A 27,003-nucleotide genomic window follows, 5' to 3' on the forward strand; every position below is an offset into this window, starting at 1 on the left:
CAGAAAAATCTGTTAAAATGATGTTTAAAATGCTGGAGCATTGTCCTTATTTTTTCTAACAAAGAAATATCATATCCATGCCGAAACTAAGAGAAAAATGCTACACACACTAGTTAAATAGCATGATATTAAATTATTCCATACATCCACATAAGAACCTCTGTAGTCCAACTAGGGGCCGGGGACACCAATGGTGATTAACATTGTATTTATTTCCACTTTTACAAGCGTGGTAGGTAGAACCTCTGGTCAACGTTCACACTCATTCACACACTACAGGTAATTTCAGAACACGAATTAGCCTAATCTGCATGTCTTTGGATTGCGGGAGGAAACCAGAGAACCCTGGAGGAAACCCACCAAGCCTTGAGAAGAACTGGGAATCGAACCGCGACCCTGGAGGTGCAAGGCCACAGTTCTAACTACTAAGCCACAGTGCTTTTTTTAATAATTTTTTTATAATGCTTTTATATTATTCTAAAATTATATGAGGTTCTTTTTAGCACAGATATTCCCTAATGCAAAGATCGAGTGACCAAAAGCATCTGAAACCTGCAGTAAAATTAGCTTAGTTATTCCCGAAGGTATCATTGAACAATATGATACGCATATATTAATATTATAACCACATGTAAATTATATTACACTGGAGGAATGCTGCTAACATGCTGCTAAAATACTCGACGGCTCTGCACATTTTAAATAAAGGCGGGAAAAAAATAAAACGGGGGTTCCTAGAAAAAGCAAAGACTCTGCGTGACGTACTGCAGTAACCTCAATAAACCCGAGAACATGTTAACTCAGCTACCGGAGTTGTATTTTGCATTAATTAAAGCAGCTGTCGGTTTGTGTCTCCTTATAGGGAACGCGTTAAAGATCTGGAAAACGAAAACACACACACAAAGTGATAAATTGAGTTTCTGTCCACATCGTCGGGGGTTTTATTCGTCTCAGCAAACGGGAAACGGGACGCAAGAGTATCGGGTTCTGTTTTGATTCTGCACAATTATTGCAGACATTAGTGTGGCCGAAAAAAGAGATGTCCAGACGTCTCGGGCAAATTTGTTTTAGAGAAACTGTCACAGTAGCTAAAACAGCCGGGTGGGAAATTCAACCCAGGTCTCGGTGCCTGGATGAGGAGGGGGTGAAGGGGTACGAGGACAGCGATGTCGTGTGTTTGTGGTTAAATTGTAATTTAATGACATAATTAAAATGCATCCGTATTTGGAATGCACTGCACATGGTTAACGGATGCGTGCAAAAGTTTGTACACCCTTGCAACAAAGTAAATTTAATTTTCTCAGATATTACTGAATCCATTCTCCGTCTTTTAGGTCCTCTAACATACGATTTCCCTTTATATTGTTTTTGACATATTGGTTGTAACTGTGTCGGATGTCATACCCTGTTGTTTTAAGAGCCTGGATACTGAGAGGTTTATGGACAAAATTTGACATTTGTCATTTAGTTAATTCAAATTGTTTCTGTTCGTCCTTTTTTATCCTTTAAATATATGAAATCTAGACCAGTTGTGGCAACAGAGCCATCTGATTCAGGTTAATGTCTGGAAAATAACCATGCTTAATGGTTATATGGTTAAACTGGATTCAGACTGGTCAGGAGGTTGAATCCAGACTACACACAAAGTAGAAATGGTTGCTTAATATGAAGGACGTTCAAGTCAAACCAGGACTTTTAGTTGCGCAGAATAACAAAACACAGTTATGAGAGAATAAAAAAAAGAGTATATTTATTTCTCTATATAATCCCCTGCTACACTAAAACACTCATCCCAGTTTTTTACTAGTGCTTAGACACAATCAAAAAAGTTTTCTCAATATGCCGGAGCCATGATCGGACTGCCTGCTTCACATCTGAAACACTGGCCTCCCGGGAACTCCCTTAATCCTATAATTAAACGTGTGGAGTGAGGTCAGGACTGTAGAGGATATGGCAATAACTTCCCGCTGAGTTTCTGTAATGTGCAAGTTGTGCATTTCCCACAGACGAATGTGTCCCTTTCTCAAGTTGGAGACAACTTATCGATTCATTTTCAAGGATCAGGTGCTCTACTCGCTGAATGTTAACGGGAACAACTGCAGTGGGCTCAAGCCACCTCGGCTGGGGACGTCACTTACGGACGTACGACCTTCTTTAAAACATTTACACCATTCAAATACTTTACTGCAGTTATGAGTCGTACGCCTTCATTCACCAGAAAGTTTATCACAAGTCCCAGTTTAAATTGAATGCCCCCTATATAACTTCTAGCACATGTAGTGCAAAAAAAAAAAAAAAGGTTAAAATGTCCCTGGGGCGCAGACTAAGTTGGACATTTGGTTGTCCGATACACTCATTATACGTAAATTGTAAAACACAGCTGTTATTTTTCCCATTTCAAAAACCCAGGGGTGTGCAAACTTTTGCACTTTATTTTCCAGTTTGTACTGTATGTTATCTATATACTACTGTAATTACATACGAAAATGCAATAATGATAAACATAACACTAAAACAAACACAGTGGTCCGCTGTGTCCCCACACACACACACACACACACACACGTTGCAGGAGGTTATCGATATTGAGCCGTCAGCTTGCAGCCCCCTTTTCTTCCCCCCTGCGGTGTTTACGACTGTGGCTCAGGAAGGGAATCTATGCTACAAGGGTATATTTTTACCTGCGTTGTCGGCTTGGGGAGAAGTTTGTAAGGAGACACCGGTTGGTACAGCGAGCTGGCGGAGCTCAAAGCTCGAGCCGCGTGGAGCGATGTGGAGTATGTGGGCAGAGTGGCAGCTCCTGTGTCACTGTATATGTATGCTGGAACATGCATCCGTCATTATGATACCCGAGCTGAGAGACCAAAGGAGAGAGGTGTTATGGGAAAAGGGAAAGGTCAAGCAGAAGAGAAGTGGGGATGAGTTCGAGGAAGTAAATCAATCCTAAAAAAAAAGGAGATGCTTTGAGATATTGCTTGACCAACACTAGCGTGTTCAATTATGTATTTAGGAATAAAACACATGGGGGGCGGGCGTGTTCTTATAATAACGAAGGACAGGGCGTTGTGACGAAGCGGAGTGAAGCACAGTTTGAACACAAAAATGTCATATTTTGTTGTTCCCTTACAAAGATCATTGGATTCTAAAACACATGACAGATGCATAACATCATGGTCTGGTGTGATTATTTTTTTCTTCTATTTTGCCCCTTATTTTATTTACGGCTAATTCACAACCATCTTGGTGGCTCAAGCAACAAACTACTAACCACAGATGGTGAAGGCTAGCAAGTGAAAGCAAGTAATAGAAAGACAAACCCTTTTTTCTGGCACCACTTGGGACCAGATTCACTGCTTTATCCTGTATACGGAGTCGTGGGAGGGATGGAGCCTATTCCAGGAGACTTGAGCACACCCTAGATGGGTAGCCAATCCATCATAATCTGAATGCGTGTGGACTATGAGATAAAACCGGAGTACCCGGAGGAAACCCACCAAGCGCGGGGTGAACATTCCAACTCCATGCACACAGACCCGAGGTGGAAATCGAACCCGGACCCTGGACGTGCAAGGCGACAGTGTTAACCACTAAGCCACTGTGCCGCCTGGGACCAAATTAATTTATTATCATTTGTCTTAAATTACGTGAAGCTTATGATTCTTTTCTTCAAGTCTGAAATTTAATTTACTCCACCTTATTGGAACTACTGCCTGTTTCTGTTAAGTTTCCGTGATGGAAAATGAATCAACCCCTTCTGACCAATCAGACTTGAGAATTTGAGAAGTGCTTGGTCAGGAGTTCACCCTGGTGCCTAGTCGGGGGATTTGACCTCCGTTCAGTTATAGCATAAGGATAATATCTTAAGACGCTGTGATGCAACTGTTCACTATCTCTAAGTTGTATCTGTGTAATAAGAGAGAAAGCCCAAACCCAGAAAGAAGCAGGTCATGCATGTCGCGTTGGGGTTATGGGTAAATCCTCCTTTCCTGCCCATGGGGGGGCTTTAAGGCAGCAGGAGCTGATTAGCTTAGTTTAATAACACTCATTTTACAAACACAGGGAGCTTTTATGCCACTTAAGCCACCAAAGCTCATTAGAAACCCGGCGGCCTCGGCAGGTATGGTTCCTATTTCACACTGCAGTGGAAGTCAGGCGCAGATCAGTCAATGGAAGTGATTTAGCGCAGAGGAAGGAGACAAGGTCGGCTTCATTTATGAGGAACAAATGCAGAGGGATCTAGGCTCGGACAAATGAGTCTCATCTGTGGATTTCTCTAAGTGATAATAAATGATTGTGCGGAGGTTTGGAGGGGAAAAAAAATGTCATGTGGTCAAATTAGTTTTTTTGGAAAACGTCAGATTTTGACCACATGATGGTTTCCCTCCCCGAACCGCCACACAAATGAAATTGGTGTTTTCTTTGCAAATTCAGTAACTCAATCACAAGTAACAGTATAAAGTCTGGTTTCTCCAAGAATAAGAGACAAGCTGGAATGTTAAGGCTTTATTCCAGTAAAGTTAAATTGAAAAAACGAGAGAAAAATAATCATACGTTTACAATCGGGAAATGAGTTCTCTGTGTAATTATCAGCATCGTCCACATCAGTCTCTGCCTCTTCATCGTCTCGTTACTCTGGGAATCTCTCCTAATGCTCACATCAGGGAGAAAATAATCACTGTTTCTTTCACTCGGCTCTATTCACTACGTTCCTTTTTGTTAATGTATTTTTCAGAGCTTTTAAACATTTTAAACATTTACATTTTTTGCTGACACGATGCTCCCAAAGAGCATTGGGAATATTTCCCTGTTCAAATTACGTATTGAATTATGTAATAATAAAAAGTTATTAATTATAAGGCATCTTTAAACAGACTAGCCTGTTTGTTAAACTGGTTCCTTTCTTATCCTGCACCATTTTTACATCATTTTGACAAAATGTGAATATGATTTCTTAAAATCAAGATATGAAAGTATAATCTTAGCATAAACACAAACTTAGTATCTGTATTAATTCAAAAAGACACACTGTTGCCTCTTGCAGATTGACGTAAAAGGCTTAAGGAATAATGAAATAGATTGACGTCTTGTTTTTAGTTCTCTGTTACAGTGACGTATTCGTTTCATTTCAGGTCCTCCAGGAAAGCGTGGCAGGATAGGAAGACAAGGAAATCCTGGTGAGTTCTACTGAAAATTCTACTTAAGCCTTCTGGTATTGTTTAAATCTTATTGTGATTCACTGATGAAATCTCTCACGTCACATTCTTAATAAATATCTCTCTTAAAAAAAAATCAAAGGGTTCGATGCCGTAATGCAGTATTTATAAACAAGGATCTTCTAAACATCATTCAGGCGCTAATTAAGACCAGAATGAGTCAGCTGGAGAGTAAATTGTCTCATCTCACACAGACACTGACTCAGATGGCCCAAGCTGCTGTAAACACACTCTTACTCATTGCTTTCTCTTTGAGATAGACATCGTCGTCGTAACAGATCCTGAACGATAAGCGGTGAGGCCTCAGCGAGTGCTGAGACACGCATGCTTCCTTTCCCACTCCTCAGGTCTTTCAAATTCGCTGGTAAACTCTCCTTGATGTATCAATTAATTTTAAAAAATCGATTTTAATCATGAGATATTTATTAACAGCTAATTATTAACTAATTTCTGCATTTGGTCCCGTATTTGGGTGTTTGCGAACGAGGAAGTTTATGCAGCTGATTAGGATGATTCCATGCAAAGGGCAGCTAAACCATGGAAAGAAAACTAGGCCTTAAAAAATCTATCATTCTTATGTGTAAAAATACCACATCTGCTTATACTGTGTGAACATTAACTTTTAAATTAAACAGTAAAGTCCTATACTGAGTATCAAAAAACATAAAGAGGCACAATAATGAGAACTAGAAAGAAAAAGAAAGGAAAGAAAGAGAGAGGAAAGGACTAGAAACAAAATGTCAGCAATAATCCCTCATTTACTCACTGACTATACCGCTTTATTCTGTATACAGGGTCCTGGGTGGGCCTGAAGACGTTAATTTGACGTGAAGTTAATTCTTATATAAATTCAGTATTTAAGCAAGTTCTTTTTATACATACGAGGCGCGTCAAGTCAAACCAGGGCTTTGATTGTGCAGAATAACAGAACACAGTTATGAGAGTAAAAACTCACTTTTTTCCTCTATATAATCCCCTGCTACACTAATGCACTTATCCCAGTGTTTCACTAGTGCTTGGATCATCAAAGTAGAACGTTTTTATACTATGCCGAAGCCATGATTGGACTGACTACTTCATGTCTAAAACACTGGCCTCCCAGGAACTCCTTTAATGGTTCAAAGACGTGGAAATGACTTGGAGTGAGGTCAGAACTGTACGGGGATGTGTCAGTAACTGTGTGTACAGTTCTATAATTTTTTTAAGGATCAGGCATTCTACTTGCTGAATATTTACTGGAGTGATTGCAGTGGCCTCTGAGCCACCTCGGCCGGGATCATTCACAAATTCTTTAAAACGTTTGCACAGTTCGAATGTTTTAGTGTCGCTATGGGTGTCATTACCGTACTGTGCTTGAGGTCTTGTGTAAATGTCAATCGCTTAAAGGCCTTTACTCTCAAGTCTCTTGCCTTTGTATTCATTTAAGTCTCTTTCATAGTACGAGTGTGATTCTTTCTGCAGCTGTCTCTTATTAAAGTTGTCCGTTTCAGTGTTTCATCTATAATACAGTTAAAATGCGTATATTTTCAGGACGTAAATAATTGAATGCAATAATTGAATGCATTTTTAAGTATGCTTTTATCTTCAGAGATTACATTATAAGTACTAATTCACTGATACTAAGCTTGTCCATGCTCTCAGGCTTTTTGTTCACCAATATGAGTAAACACCACATCCATAATACTGGAACCACTCATTATATAATCGCTTGATTGCGTAGTGCTATAAGTCATGAGTTAATAAATCATAACACATGACTTAGACATGTCTTGACCAATCCTGTCTTGTTTTTTTTAAAGGTTCAACCGCGACATTGAGCTTTTGTACTTATCTCATTTTAAACCCAATCCCTCTACGTTCCCACTGAACCAGCACAAGAACACAGCAATTATTCTGCATCTGTTCTTCAAACGCAAGCAGAAGGTTTTATTTGTGAAGTGATGCCAGCTTTGCTTGTTTCCAAACTCGATGCGGGTTTGCTTAACTCTGAACTTTTGCTGTTAGTTGATCAGGTTTTGATAGGAATACAGTGAGATGTGCACGGCAGCTCTCTCAATTTAGCTCTGTGACAGAATAATAATAATAATAATAATAACAAAAATAAAAGTAAAATTAGCAGTCTATTACAAAAGTTCTGAATAAAATGCTAAGAAACTTTTATAACAATTCAATAAAAAAAAACAACTTATGTCGGTCTCGTTTGTGTGTGTGTGTGTGTGTGTGTGTGTGTGTGTGTGTGAAACGAATTACATCAGAAGCTCTGGGGTTAAATAAGAAAGCAAAGAAAAAAATCTTAACACAAAAAGTTACTCACTGTTTTTCTTTTTTTTTTTGACTCTTGATTTTTTTTTTCCGGTAGTCCAAACTCGATCGATTTCTGATTCTTATTTAAAAAAAAAAAACTTAAACGGCTCTAAATAAGCAAGATATTTTCCTTATGTCATTTGTAAATCCCAAAGAGCTTTATTACACATCCGTCTTATTAAAAGCATCTGCCTGTGAGTGAGACAAATCTTGATTTCATTCCAACGCACCTGTTTTTAAAGCCTTCTGTTCTCCACAAGGATCTAACTTTTTGAACTTTGTCATGTTTTGGGATGAAATACGTTCCTTTCTTTAGCCTTGAAGAAATGGATGGCTTTACATGGACCATTTCAATAAGATTAATTAAATTTGACAAAAGCCAGAAAATCATTCTGTGGATAATGAAATAGGCATGTATTAAATATGAGACCTTTCTCCAAACTGTTGTGTGTGTGTGAGTTAATGTTATAACCAGGGCATGGGTGTGGAAAGTGCAGAGAAATTTCTGAATTTCAGTAAAATTGAGTGCTGTGGGGCATTGGTGACTCAGTGGTAGGTTTTTTGCCTGCCATGCGAAAGGTCCGGGTTCAATTCCCTCCCTCACCCCAGCCAATGGATGCAGGGCCTGTCCCGAACCCGGATAAAATGAGAGGGTTGCGTCTGGAAGGGCATCTGTCGTAAACCTGTTCAAAATTGTTGTGTGGATCGCATGGCCCCCTGTTGCGACCCCTCGACCAACAACGACAATAAAAATGAGTGAGGCCCATAAAGCCTGAGTCTGTATGACAAATATTCTGCTAACTCTGACACACCTGCGCTTTGGCGTGCCGTTAGCTCATATTTAATCGCCTTTCAGAATAAATGCTAAGGCACTTGCTATTTAGCAAGCACGCTCAGCATGCACTTTATCCACGCTAGGGTCCTGATAGATCCCAAGTTTATCTTGGGGAAATTAGGTGTGAAGTGGGAGAATTCACCTGGTCTACACACACACACACACACACACACACACACACACACACATTTACAAACAGACTACAGGAAGAACCTATAAAAACCCCACATGGAGAGAATATGGAAACAAAGCAGACAGTACAATGAACAAGCTCATTTACAAATCTCAGGTAGCTAGCTTAGGGAATAAATTAACTTAAAACACCTACTACTGCTTAGCTAATTGTACATGCTAATTTACAAAATATAACTGAAAGAGAAAGAGAGAGAGAGAGAGAGAGAGAGAGAGAACCTAAAGACATGCAAAACTCTACTCAGATGTTAAATTGAACGAGCTGATCTAATTTTCCTGCTACATAGCAAGATGATCAAGCTAATCAACCAAACTTGCTAGCTAATGTAACAAGCTAGATAAATACAAATCTCAAGTAACTAGCTAAGGGAGTCAATTACAACTACTACTTAGCTAATTGTACATGATAATGAGATAGAAAGTGTGTGTATGTGTGTGTGTGTGTGTGTGTGTGTGTGTGAGAGAGAGAGAGATAGAGAGAGTGAGAGCATGAAAAACTCTAAACAGACATTACATTGCGCAAGCTAATACAAAACCTAGCTACATAGCAAGATGATCATGCTAATTTACAACACTTAACTTGTTCCTTTCGCTAGCAAGCTCATTTACAAAATCTGATTAGCTAGCTAATTTTGCATGCTAAGAGAGGGAGAAATGAAGGGAACATGTAACACTTCACAGGCAGTACATCGAAGAAGACTAATTTACAAAACATTTCTTGCTAATTCCCTTTTACGGTTTGTAAACAGTGATGACATAAGTGAGCTGTTCACACAGTTTGGCAAACGAAATATGGTGGACCACAACAGCTTGTCAAGCTAAACCATTATCCACCGCCGCAAATGCTATTTAAATAGGCTGATTTTGGGAAACAGCAGCCGACAAATGGTTGCCAAATGGCAATCCAGATCCATGTGCTGTTACTGAATGGGCGTGATATACACACTTTATGAACAAAAGTATTAGGACAAACCTGTTAATTATTGAATTCAGGTGTTTCAATTAATCAGGCCCCTTATCCCCAGTGAAGGGCGATCCTAATGCTTCAGTATACCGAGAAATCTTGGGCAATGCTATGCTTCCAACTTTGTGGCAATCTTTTGGGGAAGGCTATGTTCTATTCCAACATAATCACGGACTAGAAAGACATGGTTTGATAAGTTTAGTGTGGAAGAACTTGATCGGCCCGAACACAGAGCCATAACCTCAACCCCATCTAGCACGTTTGGGACAAACTGGAACGGAGATTGTGAGCCAGGCCTTCTCGTCCAACATCAGTGCCTGACCTCATAAATGCTCTACAGAACTAATGGTCACAAATTCCCACAGAAACACTCCAAAATCATGTGGATGGCCTTCCCAGAAGAGTGGAAGTTGTTATAGCTGCAAAAGGGGGAACGACTCCATATTGGAGTGTATGTATTTGGATACAGTGTCATTGCAGGTGGTCCAAATACTTTTTCTGTATAGTGTACTGTATATGTACAGTATGCATAAACCTACTGTATTTGATTGATAAAATTAGTGTGTAGCACTGTGAGAAACTACTTGCATACAGGTCACTAGATGTCTATGACTGTTAATTGTGGACTGTTAAATGTAAAGAATATTATAGACTAATCAGAGGTCCTTTCCAATCAAAGACAAGAACACAAGCCTGTTATGTAAGAGGCATGGGTTATAACCAACAAACAAGAAAACTACAGTACATCTTGACAGCTAATCGTACTTGCATGGCAGGATAAGTATTTATATTAATTGCTAGCTATTGATCAATTAATTAATCTGGTAATTAATTGTTGCAGTTGTAGTATCATTAGCAGATGTATTAGCTACAGGCAAAATGCGAAAGCAGTATGATGTTAGTCTCAAGCCCCAGTCACAACATGACACAGTCGACACACACACACAGACTGCAGCCGAATATGTCGTTGGTTGCCTTGAAACAGGAATCCTGGGAAACTTGAGTCCATTGGTGGAATATTGATTCTGGCAAATATATACACAACAAAAAGAAATCTTGATCCTTATTTTCAGTTTGCACGTGCCTCTTTTTGATGATGTTGCCTGTTAAAAGGTCAAGAACGAACTAATGCGCAAAACATACAGTAACTCGTAGGAATGAGACTCACTAGGGATCACGCGATACCATTATCGACACCTAGTTCTCATTCGATTTGTATTGTGCATTTATAAATATCCTGATTAAATATTGATAATTTAGAATAGTTTGCTACAGTTATAAACAAACTTAGCAAATAATTTGTGCCAACCACACAGGATGTATGAATAGTTTAGAGGGTACCACCTGTAGTTTCATAAAGAAACTGCACCATAGAAGAGTTTACCACCTTAAATGCAAACATATAGAAATTTTAAATTAATAAAAAAAATATTTGGGACTCAGTTTGGCGATACATGAATTTGCACACAAAAGAGTCGCTGATTAGATTTTTTTGTTTTTCCCTATTTCTAATAACTAGCTATCTAATTGAACAAGCTCATTTACAAAATCTAATTAGCTGGTTAATTTAAACTTAACAGTTTAATTTGCACAATTTGATTTTTGCATACTTTAAGTTGTGGCATTTTATACATTTTAACTGTTCTGTGTCTGTGATTTCTTGCAGGACCGCCAGTAAGTACTTCACTCATCTACATCCTGTCTGTCTGTGTGTTGTAAAAAACAAAGGTAAGTGAGAAGTGAGGTTATTTATATAAAAAAAGTGTAGTGCAGCTCTAAGCTATAAAAATGCTTGGATACACGACCGGTTTTAACAAAGTGTGCAGTTAAAAAAAAACACACAAACATGCAGTGACCCGACACATCGAATCCAATCCCATGCTGGAACACTGTGTGCTTTTGGAGAAGTCTGGGATTACCAGAAACATGGTGTTTATTTTGAACTGGATTTTTATAGCTGTTTCACCGCTGTTCTTTATTGGAGGTTTAGGTTGCAAAAGGCTGCTTTCACAATAAACATAATTAGCAAAACAGACTTCCTGATTTTTGTAAGAGCATCAGAATCATTATTGTAAAAGAAAAGCTCCACCATGAAATATTCATGGTGCATTTAATTAGTGAAAAATATGTCTTAAACATAAGCAGAACGTCAAGAAACAAGCTCCTAAAAACGTCGTTCATGTTTAAAAAGCATGTTAACATGTCACGTTATCATGTACAACGCTATAGAAATAGTAAAGACATTGGTGCAGAAGTCTCAGAATGCATTGCAGCTATACGAGGGTGAGTGCTCCGACAGTGACGGCAGTATGAGTACGAGAGTTTGGAAGCTGATCAGTCTGAGTGTACAGACAGGTGAGGAGTTAGGAGAGAGATGGATTTTATTTATTGTGGAGCTAAATATTCTGATTAATGTTGAGAGAAAAAAAATCATATTTTAAAATTGAACAGCAGGTTAATTATAAAGATGAATGCATGAGTGATTCACGGTGAAGAGAAAGAGAGAGTTAATAGAGAAAGAGAGAGTATTAATTGTGACGCTCATTTTACCATTTAACACACTCACGATGCTAAAAACTGTTTTATTGTAGATGAATGAAAATATGCACTCACTGCCTCATACTTTAAAAAAAAAAATAATAATTTTGGATATTTCATTTATAAATAAATGGAAATATGCACAAAATCATTGATATTATTATTATTATTATTATTTTGAATTAATTAATTTATTTATTTAACCATTTTTTGTGCTACTAAACCTGGCCACTTGTGTGATCGATGCACCTATAACAGAATATCTCTCCCACGTTAAATTTCTGCATTTTGACCGAGTTTTGAATTTGTACAGGGGAAATCTGGACGCGATGGCTACCCGGTAAATTTTATTTCACTACCACTCCCTCTTTTTACCCTGCTGTATCATCATTTCTTTTTTTTTTTTTTTTTTTTTTTTTGCTTTATTTCGCCATTAAGGTAATCTTTTTCATGACCATCAGCCTTTACAATTCATTACTTTGCTTGCATTTTCTGCACGTCCATGTACCTTCTGCTTCTTCAGTTTTCTGCCTTTGTCTTAAACATGCAGCAATTCAGCTTCACTTGGTTATGATTATTTACTTACAACACTGTGTAAATAAATCATTTGGACAGACAGAAGAAAGGAAGAAAAATCAGTGGACAGAATTGTGTCTCTGTGATTATAAATAAAAAGAAAGTAAATAAATAAGTAAATTAAAAGAAACAGGCATTTATACATTTTAATACTTATTGTTCAGTTCATTACTTAGTACAATATACACTGATCAGCTATAACATTACAACACGAAACATGAGGCCCAGTATGCTGTAGGTTCCCCTTGTGCCACCAGGGCGGCTCTGACAAAACAGCAAAACAGGTATTGAATAATGTCGGGCTGTAAACAGGTTCGGGCTTTTAAAAGGCTGTCAATCAAAATGTACTTTTCGGGCTCTGGCCGAAATCTGTTGGGCTCGGGCCCTGTCGGGCCTAACTTTTAAGGTTAAAAGTGTCTGGTGTCTAGCACCTGGACATTAGAGACGGATCCTTTGGGTGCTGTGGGTTGCGGGATGGATAAGCCTTGTTTGGGTGCTCAATCGGATTTTAATCTTGGGAGTTTGAAGGCCGAGACGGTGGCCTTGGGCTCTTTGGCTGCCAGGCCCCATGTGCGACAGGCTGTGGTGCATTTATGTTCTGGTGCCTTTCTCCCATCGCCAGCATTGATTGTTTTGGGCAGTTTGTGCTACATTGTCTTTTTTGTGGGATCGGACCGGACGGGCTTGCCTTTGGTTTCCACACGCGTAGATGAGCCCTGGGCGTCCACCTGTTTATTGAAATATAACTGATAATCAGTGTAATTTAATTCACCTAAAAGTGGTATTAATGTTATGGCTGAGTGGTTTATAGTACATACTGTATAGGTTAGCATGGTTGTCGTTTACATAGTTACATACTGTATGCATGTGCAATTAATGCCATAATAAACAAAAACAAATAGGATATAATATTAAATCCACATTTACAATAATAATAATAATAATAATAATAATAATACATACCCAGATAATTTGTTACATTTATTATAAGTCATTCCGTCAAATCTATTCTATGATAATCTCCACTACTCCGGGTGCAGTGCGTCTCTGTCGTGTCTAATGAAGATCTGATGTCCTCTAGTGGCTCTGAGCGGAACTGTACAGGACTCTACAGAGCAGAGCGGTGTGCTGTAGCAGTGTGAGTGCTGTGTGATTCAGAGCGCTCCTCTGAGTCTGGCCTGAGATTCCCGGATAACACCACATCCTGTTGTTGGTCACTGAGTAACCCGGCGTCTGGCTAGACGTTTAAAGTTGATCTCGTAACAGATTTTCGCCCCTGGGGAGAGCTGATTATGGGTGTGTGAGGAGAGAGGGTGTTTTGTTTGTGTATTTGTGCGTCTGTCTTTTCTGACCAAGTGAAAGTCTGGTTATCGCTCTACCCGCCTGGTCTTAACTGCATCAGCGTGATGAGTAGCTGTGCGTGAATACGAGACGAGCGTAGCGTGTAAGTTTTACTGTAATACTGCCGTTCTGCAGATAGGGATCGGTCGGGGCCTGGCACGTTTACGCCTCTGCAGACGTTTGTGTTCATTGAGGGGTTTTAAACCGCCAGTGCCGCCTTGCTCAGTTTCCTAAAGTCTGTGTCTGCCTCGCTTTCTTTCCTGTTGGGAATTTACCTCCGAATAATTACTTACAGGTGTGTGTTTGTGGGGTGTTTGTGTGTGTGTGTGTGTCTTTCACAAGAAAACAGCCAAAACAAAACAAGTGGGGTGAGTGTGAGTGTGACTATTAATACACAGTGTCAGTGTTGTGCTATTGGGTGGGTGTGGGGTGACATTCACTTTTTCTCTTATTATTGCCTCCGCTTGTCCACCAAACCGCAATACAGCGGTACCTCGGCATATGGATTTAATCTTTTCCGGTGAAATCTCGTATTGCGAAACACATTTTCCAATAGGAAGTATGGTTAACGCAGATAATCTGTTCCAGCCAACCAAAAAATATTACCAATATTACTCGTTTCCAACACTATAATTATATATATTTTGCACATAAAAACTATGAAAACATTTTAAAAAGACATGTAAATGAAGTAAAATAGGAAATAAATTTCTTCTTGCTACCGTTTTTGCTAGCATTCTTGGAACCCATGCTGCTATGTCTTCACTAAATCTCTCACAAAATACAAAAACATGTAAACTCACTTGGCTTGGCTTTCCACTGATGCAAACGGCTCCAAGACGCACACGCGACCGGTTGTACGCGCTGGAGGTATCAACCTGGTCTCTTGTATGCTGAAATGTTTTTTACACCGAGGCAAATTTCTTGGAAAATTTTAATTAAGGTGAAAATTCGTAAGCCGAAGGCGTTCGTATGCCGAGGTATCACTGTACTGCAGTCCTTCTCCCTAGTCGCTGAGGGGAGTGGTGGTGTGGTGGTGGTTCAAGGAGGTGCGCTCCAGGAGGTGCTGTTTCCTGGCTAACTGGGATATGTGAAAGTTAATCCCGAAGGAAAATCTTAATAAAGTACTCTTTTTTCATTTTTTTATTTAATCACTTGTATCCTATCATGCTAAGCTCTTCCTGCATGACTCTACCTCCATCCACAAGATGATCGAGTGTGAGCCTTCTCACTTATGGGGGATTTTGGAGGACGTCTTGGTCAGCTATCGCCATTGATGTCGTCATCATCTTCTTCTTCTTCATCACCAACTGACGAAAAAGGATAGTGACTGTAACGCCAGTGCAGCTTTAGAAGTCCTAGATGTTCTAGATTCTCCTGGTGCCTATATGCAATATACACATTCTCAGCCAATCATATGGCGGCATCGCAATGCATAAAGGTCAAGACTTTCATCCGGTGTTCACATAAATGACAAAAAGATGCGAGTAAAATATAATCTCCAACCATGTGGTCTTTGACCGTGGTATTGTTGTTGGTACCAGATGTGCTTTTCTTTTCACACACAACTGAATGAGTTCTAAAAGGACAACAGCCTTGTTGATGTGAGAGGGAAAAAAAAGATGTTAAATGGTCAGGCTGCTTTATGAAGGCTATGGTACCTTAAATGTAAAACTTTGATATGGATAAAGTATGCGAATATCCAAATCAGGTTCCACCAGAAAGCAGGAATCTGAGGCTGAAGCTCTAAATATGATGCAGGAAGCATGGAAGAAACGCAAGTCCTTCATGCAATTGCAAGCACAAATATTTTTCTGAAAGATACACAGATTTCTCCGCAGGATAAACACTGATTGGTTCTGGTTTTGGGGGTGCAGTGCCAACCTGCGCTGGTGTGTGGCAGCAGGGCGGAAACCAAGCTTTTTAAATCTCTCAGCCAGACGCAGCGAGCCATGCGTTTGCAATTGCTCGCTTCTTTCCGGGAATTGTCTGCCTTTCAGAAACATTCCTTTTTTTCAAAGCTAATTAAGTTCCTGTATTGGCTTTATTTCCTTATTTAGTTAATACAGGAAGTTTCAGGATTTAATCTAAAACTTTTCAGGTTATGGAATTCAGTTCAGGTCATTATTTTAAATGAAAAAGTGGGGAATCAAATAATAATTCGGTTAGAAGCGAGCCATATTTGGTTCGAGGCACAGAGTGTTTGTGTGTCTATGTGTGTGTGTTTGTGTTAGTGCGTTGGTTAAGTGCATACAGACGGTATTGCATAACTATTTGTGTGTGTGATGCAGCTGTGTGCACCTTACGCCTCCTCTCACACGCTCATCTCAAAAAAATCCCTCGTCTAAATTAGCTTAGAATTTTATACTTGACAAAAAAATAACTTGTTTATTCACGAGACATTGAATTTGATTTATTTCATTCTTTTTTAGTTTAGAACGAATGCATCAACAAGAAAGTTAACAATTACAAACAAATTAGCACCAGAGTTCATATACAAATTACAAATGTTGCATTATTGCATACAGTCAGGTCTATAAGTATTTGGACAGCGACGCAGTTTTCATATTTATGAATTAAAAAGGAATCACTACTGATTTAAAAGGAAGTGCTAACCATTAGGTCACCGTGCCGCCGTAGCTGTTCAAAAAGAGAAGAATATGGAGAAGGAAAGTTTTAAAGTCTAGAACGTAATCTGTCAAACATGGTGGAGCCAGCGTTATGGCATGGGTGTGTTTGGGTGTATTGAACCGGGTCTCTGGTGTTTATTGATGATGTGACTGCTGATGGAAGAAGAAGAAGCATGCGGTCTTAAACGTATAGAGCTCTACTTTCTGTTCTAATTCATGCAAATGCTTTTAAACTGATAGGACAGGACTTCATGGCGACTGCGAAAGCAAGCCGAGGCAAAGAAATCGAATGTTCAATCATCTGACCTCAACACAACCACACAAGCAAGCAGGAACCAAAGACGGCCGCGGTAAAGCAAAGGCAATGTTTCCAGGGTCCAGGCGTCACAAAGTCAAAAAAATGTATAATGACGCTAGTTTGTCCAGTTACCTTTCAGCTTGTAAGAAATCAAGGATGTACTTCCTAAAAATTCCAATCACATTTCTCATTGCCTTCACCATTTCAAATCCATGATGTAAGCCATCAGCTCGTTTTAGACCTTTTCTTAAGTTAAAAGGTAATATGAAACTACACCAAAAAGTACCTCATGAATATAAATATTAAAGGTTGTATATTTGGGCAAAGTGGTATAAAGAAATTCCCCATTAAATCAGAGCAAAGGCTTTTCACATCAAAAAGAGAAGCTGGCATGAAAACTGTTTTCTTTACTGACTCACTAGCCTCTTGCTTTATTTTTTTGTATTTTCATCCGTACCAACTATCAAAGCTAATATTTGCTAGTCGAAAAAAAAAAGAATGCTATGTTTCACAAATGATTTTTTTATGTATGGATTGTAACGCGAAGCAATAAACAATTTCCCCTTGGGAAACGAAGGTGGAATTGAAGAGGATGGGATTTCATAGACATTACCTCCAGATGCTTGGTGCTTTCCGTCTCCCACTTACCGTCGTCTCACCGCAAAAGCCGTGCTGGGGGCCGATCGTGGCTTTGAGGTTCCTTCAGTCGAAAACACGAGACGTGAACAGAGACGCATGCTCGTTCAGGTTCCCATCAGGTCAGGTTTCTAACTCTGCTGCCAGCGCTGATCAAAGAATTTTAAATATTCCACTCTCTGGTCACCACATCCCCTGTTTCATGGTACCAAGAAACCAAGAATTTTTGGCTTAATTTTGCTTATTTATTTAAATATATGTAAGCGTGTACAGTTTCATTACGGTTATTCTTAACCGGTTATTGTTTTCAAATGTGTAACGCGACAGATTGAGGCAACCTTAGCATTGATGTGTTCATCTTTGTTGTATGAGATGCTTTCAACAAAATTTCAAGTGTATCCACATAATTAAAGATTGAATCCAATTGTATGGATTAAGCATGTGAAAAAGGCCCAAAGTTTGCAATTACAGAGTTTGTACGTATTAATAAGTTTGGCATTAGTCTAGTTGTCCAGGGAATCCTAAACTTAGTTTCATTTCCACTCTACAAATAGAAAAAATCCAGTTAAACGGTTGTCAAATTTCGTCCCAATTCCATAAATATAGAGTTTCTCAAAAGCTGAGAATCAAGAACGTTATTCCAAGATGGCGCCAACCAAATTGCTAGGGAAAAAAAAGAAAAACTAAATAAAGAATAGCAGGACAGCAGTGTAAATATCCAAAGTGGGTGTGTCTTATCAATCTGGCACATCAATCATTTTTTTAGTAATCAGATCCTTAATTACATCACTCATCACAAGACATTGTAAAACTCATGTGAGACACTTCAAAGAATAAGAAGGAAAGATGGAACATAAAGTAACTTTAAAAAACATTTTGTTTATGCCAATGACATCATTCATTACCAGCGCTCTCACATTGGTTGCAGATTCTGCTTTTTGTTTGTCTTAAAACTCCATAAATATTTATTACAGAAAGAAAGTACAGCCAGATTTCACAAATACCAAGTTTGGACCGGAGTAGGGGTTACACCACATGATCGTCAGGCATGATGTACGCTCTTGGAGCACTTGAGCGGTTAAGGGTCTTGCTTCGAGGCGTTAATTTTCCAGGCCTCCGTCAGTAGAGCAGGGGTCAGGTGCACCAGCTGCATGTAAGTTTTACTGCAAGTCAGGGTGTGAAGTCTGAACAAGCATGGTGTAGAATTTCGGTCTGACACTTCTAGTTATGTGTAACCATTTACTATATATCTTTATATTTTGAACAAAATCAAAAAGGATTGTGCTTTACCATAAAGCATTGATCTATTGCTTGTTTACATTTAGTAGACACTCTTATCCAGAGCAACTTACTGTACATTTTTATCTCATTATACTTCTGAGCAGTTGAGGGTTAAGGGCCTTGCTCAACAGTGGTGGTCATGGCGGTTGAACCTGGGACCTTCTGAACTATGGTCCAATGCCTTAACCACTGAGCTTCCTCTGGCCCCCAGCTTGCTAATTTGTAAATTGAACTATGAATTTGTTCTGGTCTGCTTCTTGTGCTCTGGTACAACAAATTTTATGCCTATTTCAGTGAAAAATGATTTTCATCTGTAAACCTAATCTACAAGTTTTTTAATACTTTCAGAAGCCACAATATATTTAACTTGAAGTAAACATTGCACATTAAAACAGACTTTGGAGTACCTGATTGGTGCAACAAAAGGAAAGAGTGTGCACTATCATGCCAGAGACTATGAGTTAGGACCTCAATGATGTGACAGGTAACCATGTTCAGTAATGTAAGAACGACATTGCCCATGCAGTCTAGGGTGAACAGGATGGATAGCGCATCCTTCAGAGTTTGTTACAGTCGAAAAGATGCTCGGTTGGCTTCACATACCTTGGCGAGAGTACATGTTCACCATCTTCAGCCCTCCCTGGTTGTTATCTGTAACTTGATCAGCTTGGTGGATGGGATTTGGCCAAAACCAAGTTAAGGAGAAAATGAACACCTGGTGTAACATTCAGTATCAGGTTATGTTTCTATTTATTTGGGTATAGTGAAATATACTGGATCAGTTAGTGCTGCCATTTCCCAATCTACAGTGATGTTACACACTGCTAAGTGTCTATGGTGCAAATTTAATTATACACTTTCCTAGTTTTAAACAATCCTCCTGACAACGTATGGTGTAGGATCAAATCTACAACCTAACACATTTTTTAACCTCAAACTGCTAGTAACCCCAATAGTGGGGTTGACTCGAGAGTAAAACACGTCTCAACGAACGGTCAAGTACATCCCAAGAGCTTGATTGGTACAGATATGGTGACCATGGTGCCCAGAATATTTCCCCAAGTTCCACATGATTAGACGTCAATAAAAATATCTGCACTGGTTGCTGGCTATCAACAAATCATTGCCTGCTTCCATACTTTTGGCCCACAGTTTAGATTAAAAGATTCGAAACAGCGAGGATGAGTGGAAGTACAGAGTCGTGCTGAAGGCAGGGTCGCGCTCTCGGTGTAATCAGTTTCCCAATCCTGTTCTCCCGAGGCTTTCACAGAGACCAGTTTCAGCTGGAATGCTTGGAGTCCCAAACCCTTCCCTGGGTCGAATTTGTAATTTACGACAAGGGAAAAAAAATAGAGCTAATGCAGGACAGGAGACAGAAAAGCAATTATTGTTTTCTCAACTCGCCTCATGAGGTTTTATTGGGAAGTTGAACCCAGTTTTTTGTTGTTGTTGTCAGTTTTATACTCCTTAGAACATGTGTGGTAAATCAGAGGGTTTTAGACAGAGATTATTTATTTCTTAATTCTTTTTTCAAAGGTAATATGGTTTGGGATGTAGAAAGATCTTATCTGTGGAAATCAGGAATGTTCAAAAATAATGGAGTCACATGACTGACAAACAATAGAAAGAACAAAGCCACACTTGGAGCTTGACCCCAGGTTTGCCACGACTCCATTCTTTAACGCATTAAACAATTTAGGGAAGTGGTTTACCACGATGTCTCAAATTCATGATTGTGGTTTCAGTAAGTAATACACTATGCACTTCAATACTGATAGCTATCACTGTATTTAATGGGAGGAACTTGCATTAGGGGGTTAATGCAATTTTTTTTCTAATGCATTAGTTTCATTATTACATGCTGCATCCAACTTTTAGACAGTTCGATAATTATCTGAGATAGATCAGGAAATTTATAAACCCTCTGGGCCTCCAACACTAGGATTGGGAAACACTGGTATTATCAAGGAAATTTAGTAGGCAAGTGCTTCTGAGGGTTAAAGTCTGGGTTTCATAAGCTTTAGATTATTCCGGCAATGCTGAAATATTATCCCTTTGCCCCATGCTTCCAGAAATCATGATTTCTGATTAAAGATAGTCTTTCAAAATGTAATTAGCAAGTAGGATGTACACTGATATCTAGCTAGTTTTGTAGCTACGTACTATAGCTTGGTCGATTTGTTAAAGTGCCATAATTGGCAATCAGTTACTTTGTAGTTTTACTAAGTACTGAAAGTAGTGCAAATGTGTGCATAAAAAAGCTGTGCCCACTGTTGCATTACTTATAATACAGACTTTGTGTTATACAGTATTTGAATCAATTGCTTAAAAAATGTTGACGTCCAATTTTACAAGTCTGATTGCCAAAGATGAGGCCCCACGGTAGTGTAGTGGTTAGCACCGTCACCTTGCACCTCCAGGGTGGGGGTTTGATTCTTGCCTTAGGTCTGTGTGCATGGAGTCTGCATGTTCTCCCCATGCTTGGTGGGTTTCCTCCGGGTTCTCTGGTTTCCTTTGGATTGGGTTAAGTGGCGCTCCCAAAAATTTCCATAGTGTGTGAATGAGCGTGTGAGTGTGTGTGCCCTGTGATGGATTGGCACGCTGTCCAGGGTGTACTGCGCCTCGTGCCCTAAGACTCCTACTGTAGGATAGGCTCCAGGCCCCCGAGACCCTAAATACAAGTGGTATAGACGAGGAGTGAGGAGCAGAAATGTTTAATGTGGTCAACTGAAGGAATTTAAAATAGATGTACAAGTATCGTTCCCCAACAAAATATATGGTTATGAATTGTTGTTGTTGGTCTTTCGGCTGCTCCCGGCAAAGCTTGGCACAGGTTTTACGCCGGATGCCCTTCCTGACGCAATCCTTACAGTTAATCCGGGCTTGGGATTGGTGCTGCATCCCTTTGAATCATGAATCACTTCGTAACCATATATTTTGCATGGGCATAGGTCATTAGTCACTTCCGAAAATAAACATGCTTGGTTTTCTTTATCAGGGGAAACCTACTACTATTAATGCCATGAATAAACATTTCGAAATTCTTTATCAGGATAAAAAAATGTAATTTAGTTAACCTGCATCCGGGTTGAAATAATTCCAAACCAGGCCACAACAGTAGCACACCCCCCCCCCTCCCCTTCCTCCCAGCTTAGCGGACCTCTGGCAGGTCAGGTTGTGTCAGACATCATAAATCAATCTGCAATTCTGAGGTTAAGATTCATTTGTCTTTGTTTAGGAAAGACCAGCGTGACCTCAATGTGCGTACTAAGGCCGCTCATCATGAATAGCCACCAGGGAAATCAGGCAACTTAAATGTTCCCAGATGGACCTGACACCGAGCAAACATGTTTAAACCACATTTACGCATCCACATTCAATACAAAACCTCTCCGTCCTCATGACCTACTTCTAATCTGTAGGCATCACTCAGGGGTTTTGTGCAACTAAAACCAGAAGTAACATTTTATACGACTCTGTGCCATGTGAGATTTTTTCCTCCCCATATCATTATATGAACAATAACTTTATAGCTTCCTATACCACATCTTCTCAGCAGTACCACATCTTACCCCACATTCAAACACTTGACCCATGAAATGGGATTTATGGTCTGATTCTAGATCTGGCTTTTCCCACTTCTGGTCCTGGTTTCTACCTCAAGGGACTAAGAAATATAAATATACTGTATATACTATAAATATACTGTATATATACAGGTCACACAAGTCAAAGGACATCTCTGCTAAGCTTCTTCAGACACTTCACTATCTCTAGCATCATGTCTCATGGAGCTTTTAAAGTACTTCTCCACTGAAATTTATAAATTCCTTTCCAATGTAGGTTACAGAAGAAGTACCCCAACATTTCAAAGAGTCATGGTTTATTTTATGTATTTTTTTTTAAACATTTGTAGGGTTTTTCTGGAATCTGGTACATTCGGTGAAGTATTAAAGCTGTTTTTAAGCTTGTGAGGTGAATTAGAGCTCTGGACATGTGGAGCTCACTTCATCCAAACTGCAGGTCTGGTCTTGAGATGTGTTTTGCATTGACTTGAATCTGTCTTGGATTTACCGGAATTTGTAATTGGTTTTGTCTTGGTCTTGGGCATTTGTTTCATTAAACATGGTCTTGGTTCCAATGAAGCAAAGTAGGTGAAGTGAAAGCCTGGCTTAGAAAAAGATTTAATGTTTTTTGGTCTAACTCTGGACTTGGTCTTGCTTTTATTTGTTCTTGTTTTCAACATGGCCTCATCTTCTTGAAGACCTGGTGATCTTTAGAGAAGTACATGGTGCACCGCTTGTGTGTCTCTGTGATTGACAGGAAAGATAGAGACAGAGAGAATGCTCGTCCCACCTGGAGAGCACTGGCAATTTAGCTTTAGTCATCTGGCACCAACAGGATTCAAACTCTAGTGCCAGGGTGCCTCACGACACAAGGAAGCTATCGCAGGGCACAAGAAACCCACCAATTATAGGAAGATATGTGTGTGTGCAAACTCCAAACACACACACACCAGAGACGAGATTTAAACCCTGGAGGTTCAAGGCCACAGTGCTGCCAGTTTGACACTAATATATTTTTAGTTAGGCTTCCAGTCATCGCACATGTCCCTAAAAATGCTTGAGGCATATGAAATAAATTGGTCTTTATGGTCAGCTTACTGGTACGCTATAACTAAAAGGTTCCATCTAGCATGCCTAAGGGGTTGAACCCTACTAAAATTATTTTACTATTTAAACAGAGTTCCAACTAAAACAACCAAGAGCATTTGTTTAAGTGATATCAAGCTGCACTTACGCTGTGCAAACACCTTTACTCTACTTTATCATCTCTCATGCCTGTGATGTATTATCCTCCACCTTCTGTTGTTCTGTAGCTCTATCTGCACTCTGTTTTTTATTGCCCTGTATTTTTGCGAAGCCGCAGTGCCTAACCGCTCATTTCTCTTCTTCTGCCTTTTCTGCACACAGGGGCCTCTCGGCTTGGACGGAAAACCTGTGAGTATCTGTATTCGGCTTTGAGTGACAGCAGGACGGCTTGTGATTGTGTGTGAGTGTGTGGAAATATGAAAAGACGGGGATGATGCATATTTGCATCAATGTATGTAATTGAAGTATGTTTAAGATAGACTATATGGACAAAGATATTTGGCCATGACATTGTATCCAAATCAATATACTCCAGTTGGTTCCTCCTTCTGCAGCTATAATAGATTTCACTCTTCTGGGAAGGCTGTCCACAAGATTTCTGTGGGAATTCATGCCCATTCATTCCGTAGAGTATTTATGAGGTCAGGCACTGATGTCAGACGAGAAGGCCCGTCTCGCAATCCAGTTCATCTCAAAGGTGCTCGATGGGGTTGAGGTCAGGATTCTGTGTTCGGGCCAAAAAAGCGCAATAATAAGAATATAAAACCCACAACAATAATTTCCGGAATCTTATATACAACTTTGGGGATAAGAAATGTTTACGTTCTGCAAAGTTTTGACTGAAATCCTGCCTTGCATGCTAACTGATAGCTTAACATGTTTTTTTTCTATTGACAAAAACAATTTCCACACAGATATAAGAATGTATTTTATCAATTTATTTTTATTTAAATATCGAAACATGGTAATATAATACCATAATGGTAATATTTATATATTATAGTACCATTGCACCATGTATTAAACTTGTTGTATCTGACCAAATGCAATCCAATCTGTACTAGCACTGGCCCTGGCCCTCCAAAGATCAGTACACAATACTTTGCTGAAAACCATGGAACTTATTGGGTATCACAGTGGCTACCAGGTGTCTTACAGTATATGGTACTGCCTGTACTAGATCCCAGCAGTACTGTATGTACTAACATACTGTATCTAACACATTAGAGTATGTACAAACATACCACATTAGATACCTGTTGAACTTTGGTTGCCACTGTGGTCCCCGATAAGTACCATGGTATTTACAAAAGTATTGTGGTACACACCATAGTACTACCACTGTACCCAATAAAGTCCCATGGTGCCTGCTATGTTAATGTCTGAAGTTCCATGACAATAATTATGGTACATACAATAGTTTATCATAATAAACTATAAATACCATCCATCCAGGAACCTCTGTAGTCCAACTAAGAACCCTAGAGGTCAGTTGTGACCATTGAATTTATTCCCACTTTTACGACCGTGGTAGGCTCTGCGGTCAAAATGAACACACTACAGGCAATTTGGAAATGGCAATAGGCGTAGTCTGCAGGTTTTCTGACTGTGGGAGGAAACCAGAGAACCCCCAAAATTACAGGAAGAACATGCAATCTCTATGCACACAGACTCAATGCTGGAATTGAACTCAGGACCATGAGGTGCAAGGCGACAGTACTAACCACTAAGCCACCGTGCGGCATAGTACATACTGTACCATAGCAAAATTTCTTTGGGAACTTACGTTGCATGTCGCTTCAGTTTAGCTACAATTGATATTTTTGCCCTTCGGGGTAAATAACGGATATAAAATATTCAGTATTGGACTTCACATTTGTTTTTGCTTTTCTTTATCTATATCTTGTATTTCTCCAAAGGGTCCTCCTGGGCAAAAAGGAAGTCAGGTATGTTGTTTTTTTTCCCCGTTTCTGTATTTAAGATGTGAGCTATACATTATCTCATGCCAGCACTTGATTTTGAAACTTTATCTAAGTCAAAGGTGAATTTACTGTACACTGTCTCTACTCCCATCTGGTAGCTGTTACCCCATACTGTGTAAATGAAGGACTGTGTTTTTTTCCCTTTTGTGGAGACGTCTGTCTATACAACATGTCTGTCTTTACAACATGCCTTTCTTCACCCACTATTTCTCAGCTAAATAGTAGTCCTTATTTGCATCCAGCTAAAAACAACCTGGGAGGGAAATAATGGATTACACAGTAAAGAAACACATTTTTTGTCTTAATTCCTGCAGTGTCATTTCCAAGAGAAATAAATAGCAGTATAAACTACTTCTGCTCATCCAAACACTATTAATCTGTCGCTTATTGCTTGAAAGAGATGTCAGCTTGTTTCGGGTTTTGTAGAATGAAAAATTACAATCAGTTAAGATCAACATGAATCTTATTAACACTTGGGGTGTTGGGTGCACTGTAGGTTTGGGATTACATCACAGCACAGTGTCTGAGTACTGAGGAAGTCGACTGAAGTTCATCTTCTTCTCATCTGTAGCTTTGCATGTCCTGGTTTCCTCTGCAGCTGCTCAGAGTATTTACACAGCTCCAGGTTCCCCGGGTTGGACATGAGTTTATTCCCAGTCCTCTGGGTACACTAAACTGCCCTGGGAAACTAATGCCCTGTACTTAAATTGTACCTGTGGTACCCGTGGTACCGCCACAAAGGTTGTAAAGATATCAAAGGAGAAATCAGAAAAGCTTGATAGTACACTAATTATAAATCTGATAGGATTATTCTGACTTTGAGATTCTCAATCTGATTCTTATTCTCATTCTTCTTGTTAATTTTACTCTTATTCTGATTATTGTTTTTCAGTCCTATTCTGATTATGACTCTGTGATTCAGATTCGTCTTGTGATTATGATTCAAATTCAAATTGTCTTTGTCATATACACTGCCATACACAGTATGATATGAAGTGAAATGCTTATACGACCACCAATAAACTTAAAATAAGAATAAGAAAAAATAAGAAAAGTTTTTAATAAGAATTAAAGTATGGAAATAGGTAATTTTTTTATATTATATACAAATACTGTAATAAAATAAATTAATAAAATAAAATAGAATTGAAGTGGAATTTAGAAGCCAAGTCGTCATTCTCAACCTTCATTCTCATTTTGATTCTTTTTCTCATTTTTACTCTGATTGTGTTTTTCTGGATCTGATTCTGACTCAAGTTGACTCTGATTCCTGTCTGATTGAAAGGATCATGTTTAAATCCAAATGGAAATGAGGAACACAATCAGAACAAAATGATTCTGTTTATTTTGACGCTGATTTTGATTCTGACACTTGTCCTGATTCTGACTCTACTCTCGATTCCTATTCTTCTTCTCTTTCTTACTCTGATTCTTAGTCTTATTTTCATTGTTCTTCATTGTTCTTCATTTTTATATTCAGTCTCATTTTTATTTTAAGTTTGATTTTGAGTTTGAAACTAAATATACAGTGTTATTACTCAAGTACACCCTTTTAAACCAG

The 27,003-nt window shown here is 39.1% G+C and overlaps 1 protein-coding gene across 1 annotated transcript in view; it reads left to right on the plus strand.

Moving 5' to 3' along the window:
* The window catches only part of col23a1a (collagen type XXIII alpha 1 chain a), a 138,823-nt gene that overhangs the window by 92,261 nt on the left and 19,559 nt on the right, over positions 1–27,003 (plus strand). Inside the window, exons 3-7 of the mRNA XM_053505111.1 lie at positions 5,130–5,174; positions 11,175–11,182; positions 12,360–12,386; positions 23,782–23,808; positions 25,380–25,406. Coding sequence (XP_053361086.1) covers positions 5,130–5,174; positions 11,175–11,182; positions 12,360–12,386; positions 23,782–23,808; positions 25,380–25,406 — 134 coding nt within the window. The remainder of the gene's footprint in view (positions 1–5,129; positions 5,175–11,174; positions 11,183–12,359; positions 12,387–23,781; positions 23,809–25,379; positions 25,407–27,003) is intronic.

This window comes from Clarias gariepinus, chromosome 10 (assembly GCF_024256425.1).
Source record: "Clarias gariepinus isolate MV-2021 ecotype Netherlands chromosome 10, CGAR_prim_01v2, whole genome shotgun sequence".
NCBI lineage: Eukaryota > Metazoa > Chordata > Actinopteri > Siluriformes > Clariidae > Clarias > Clarias gariepinus.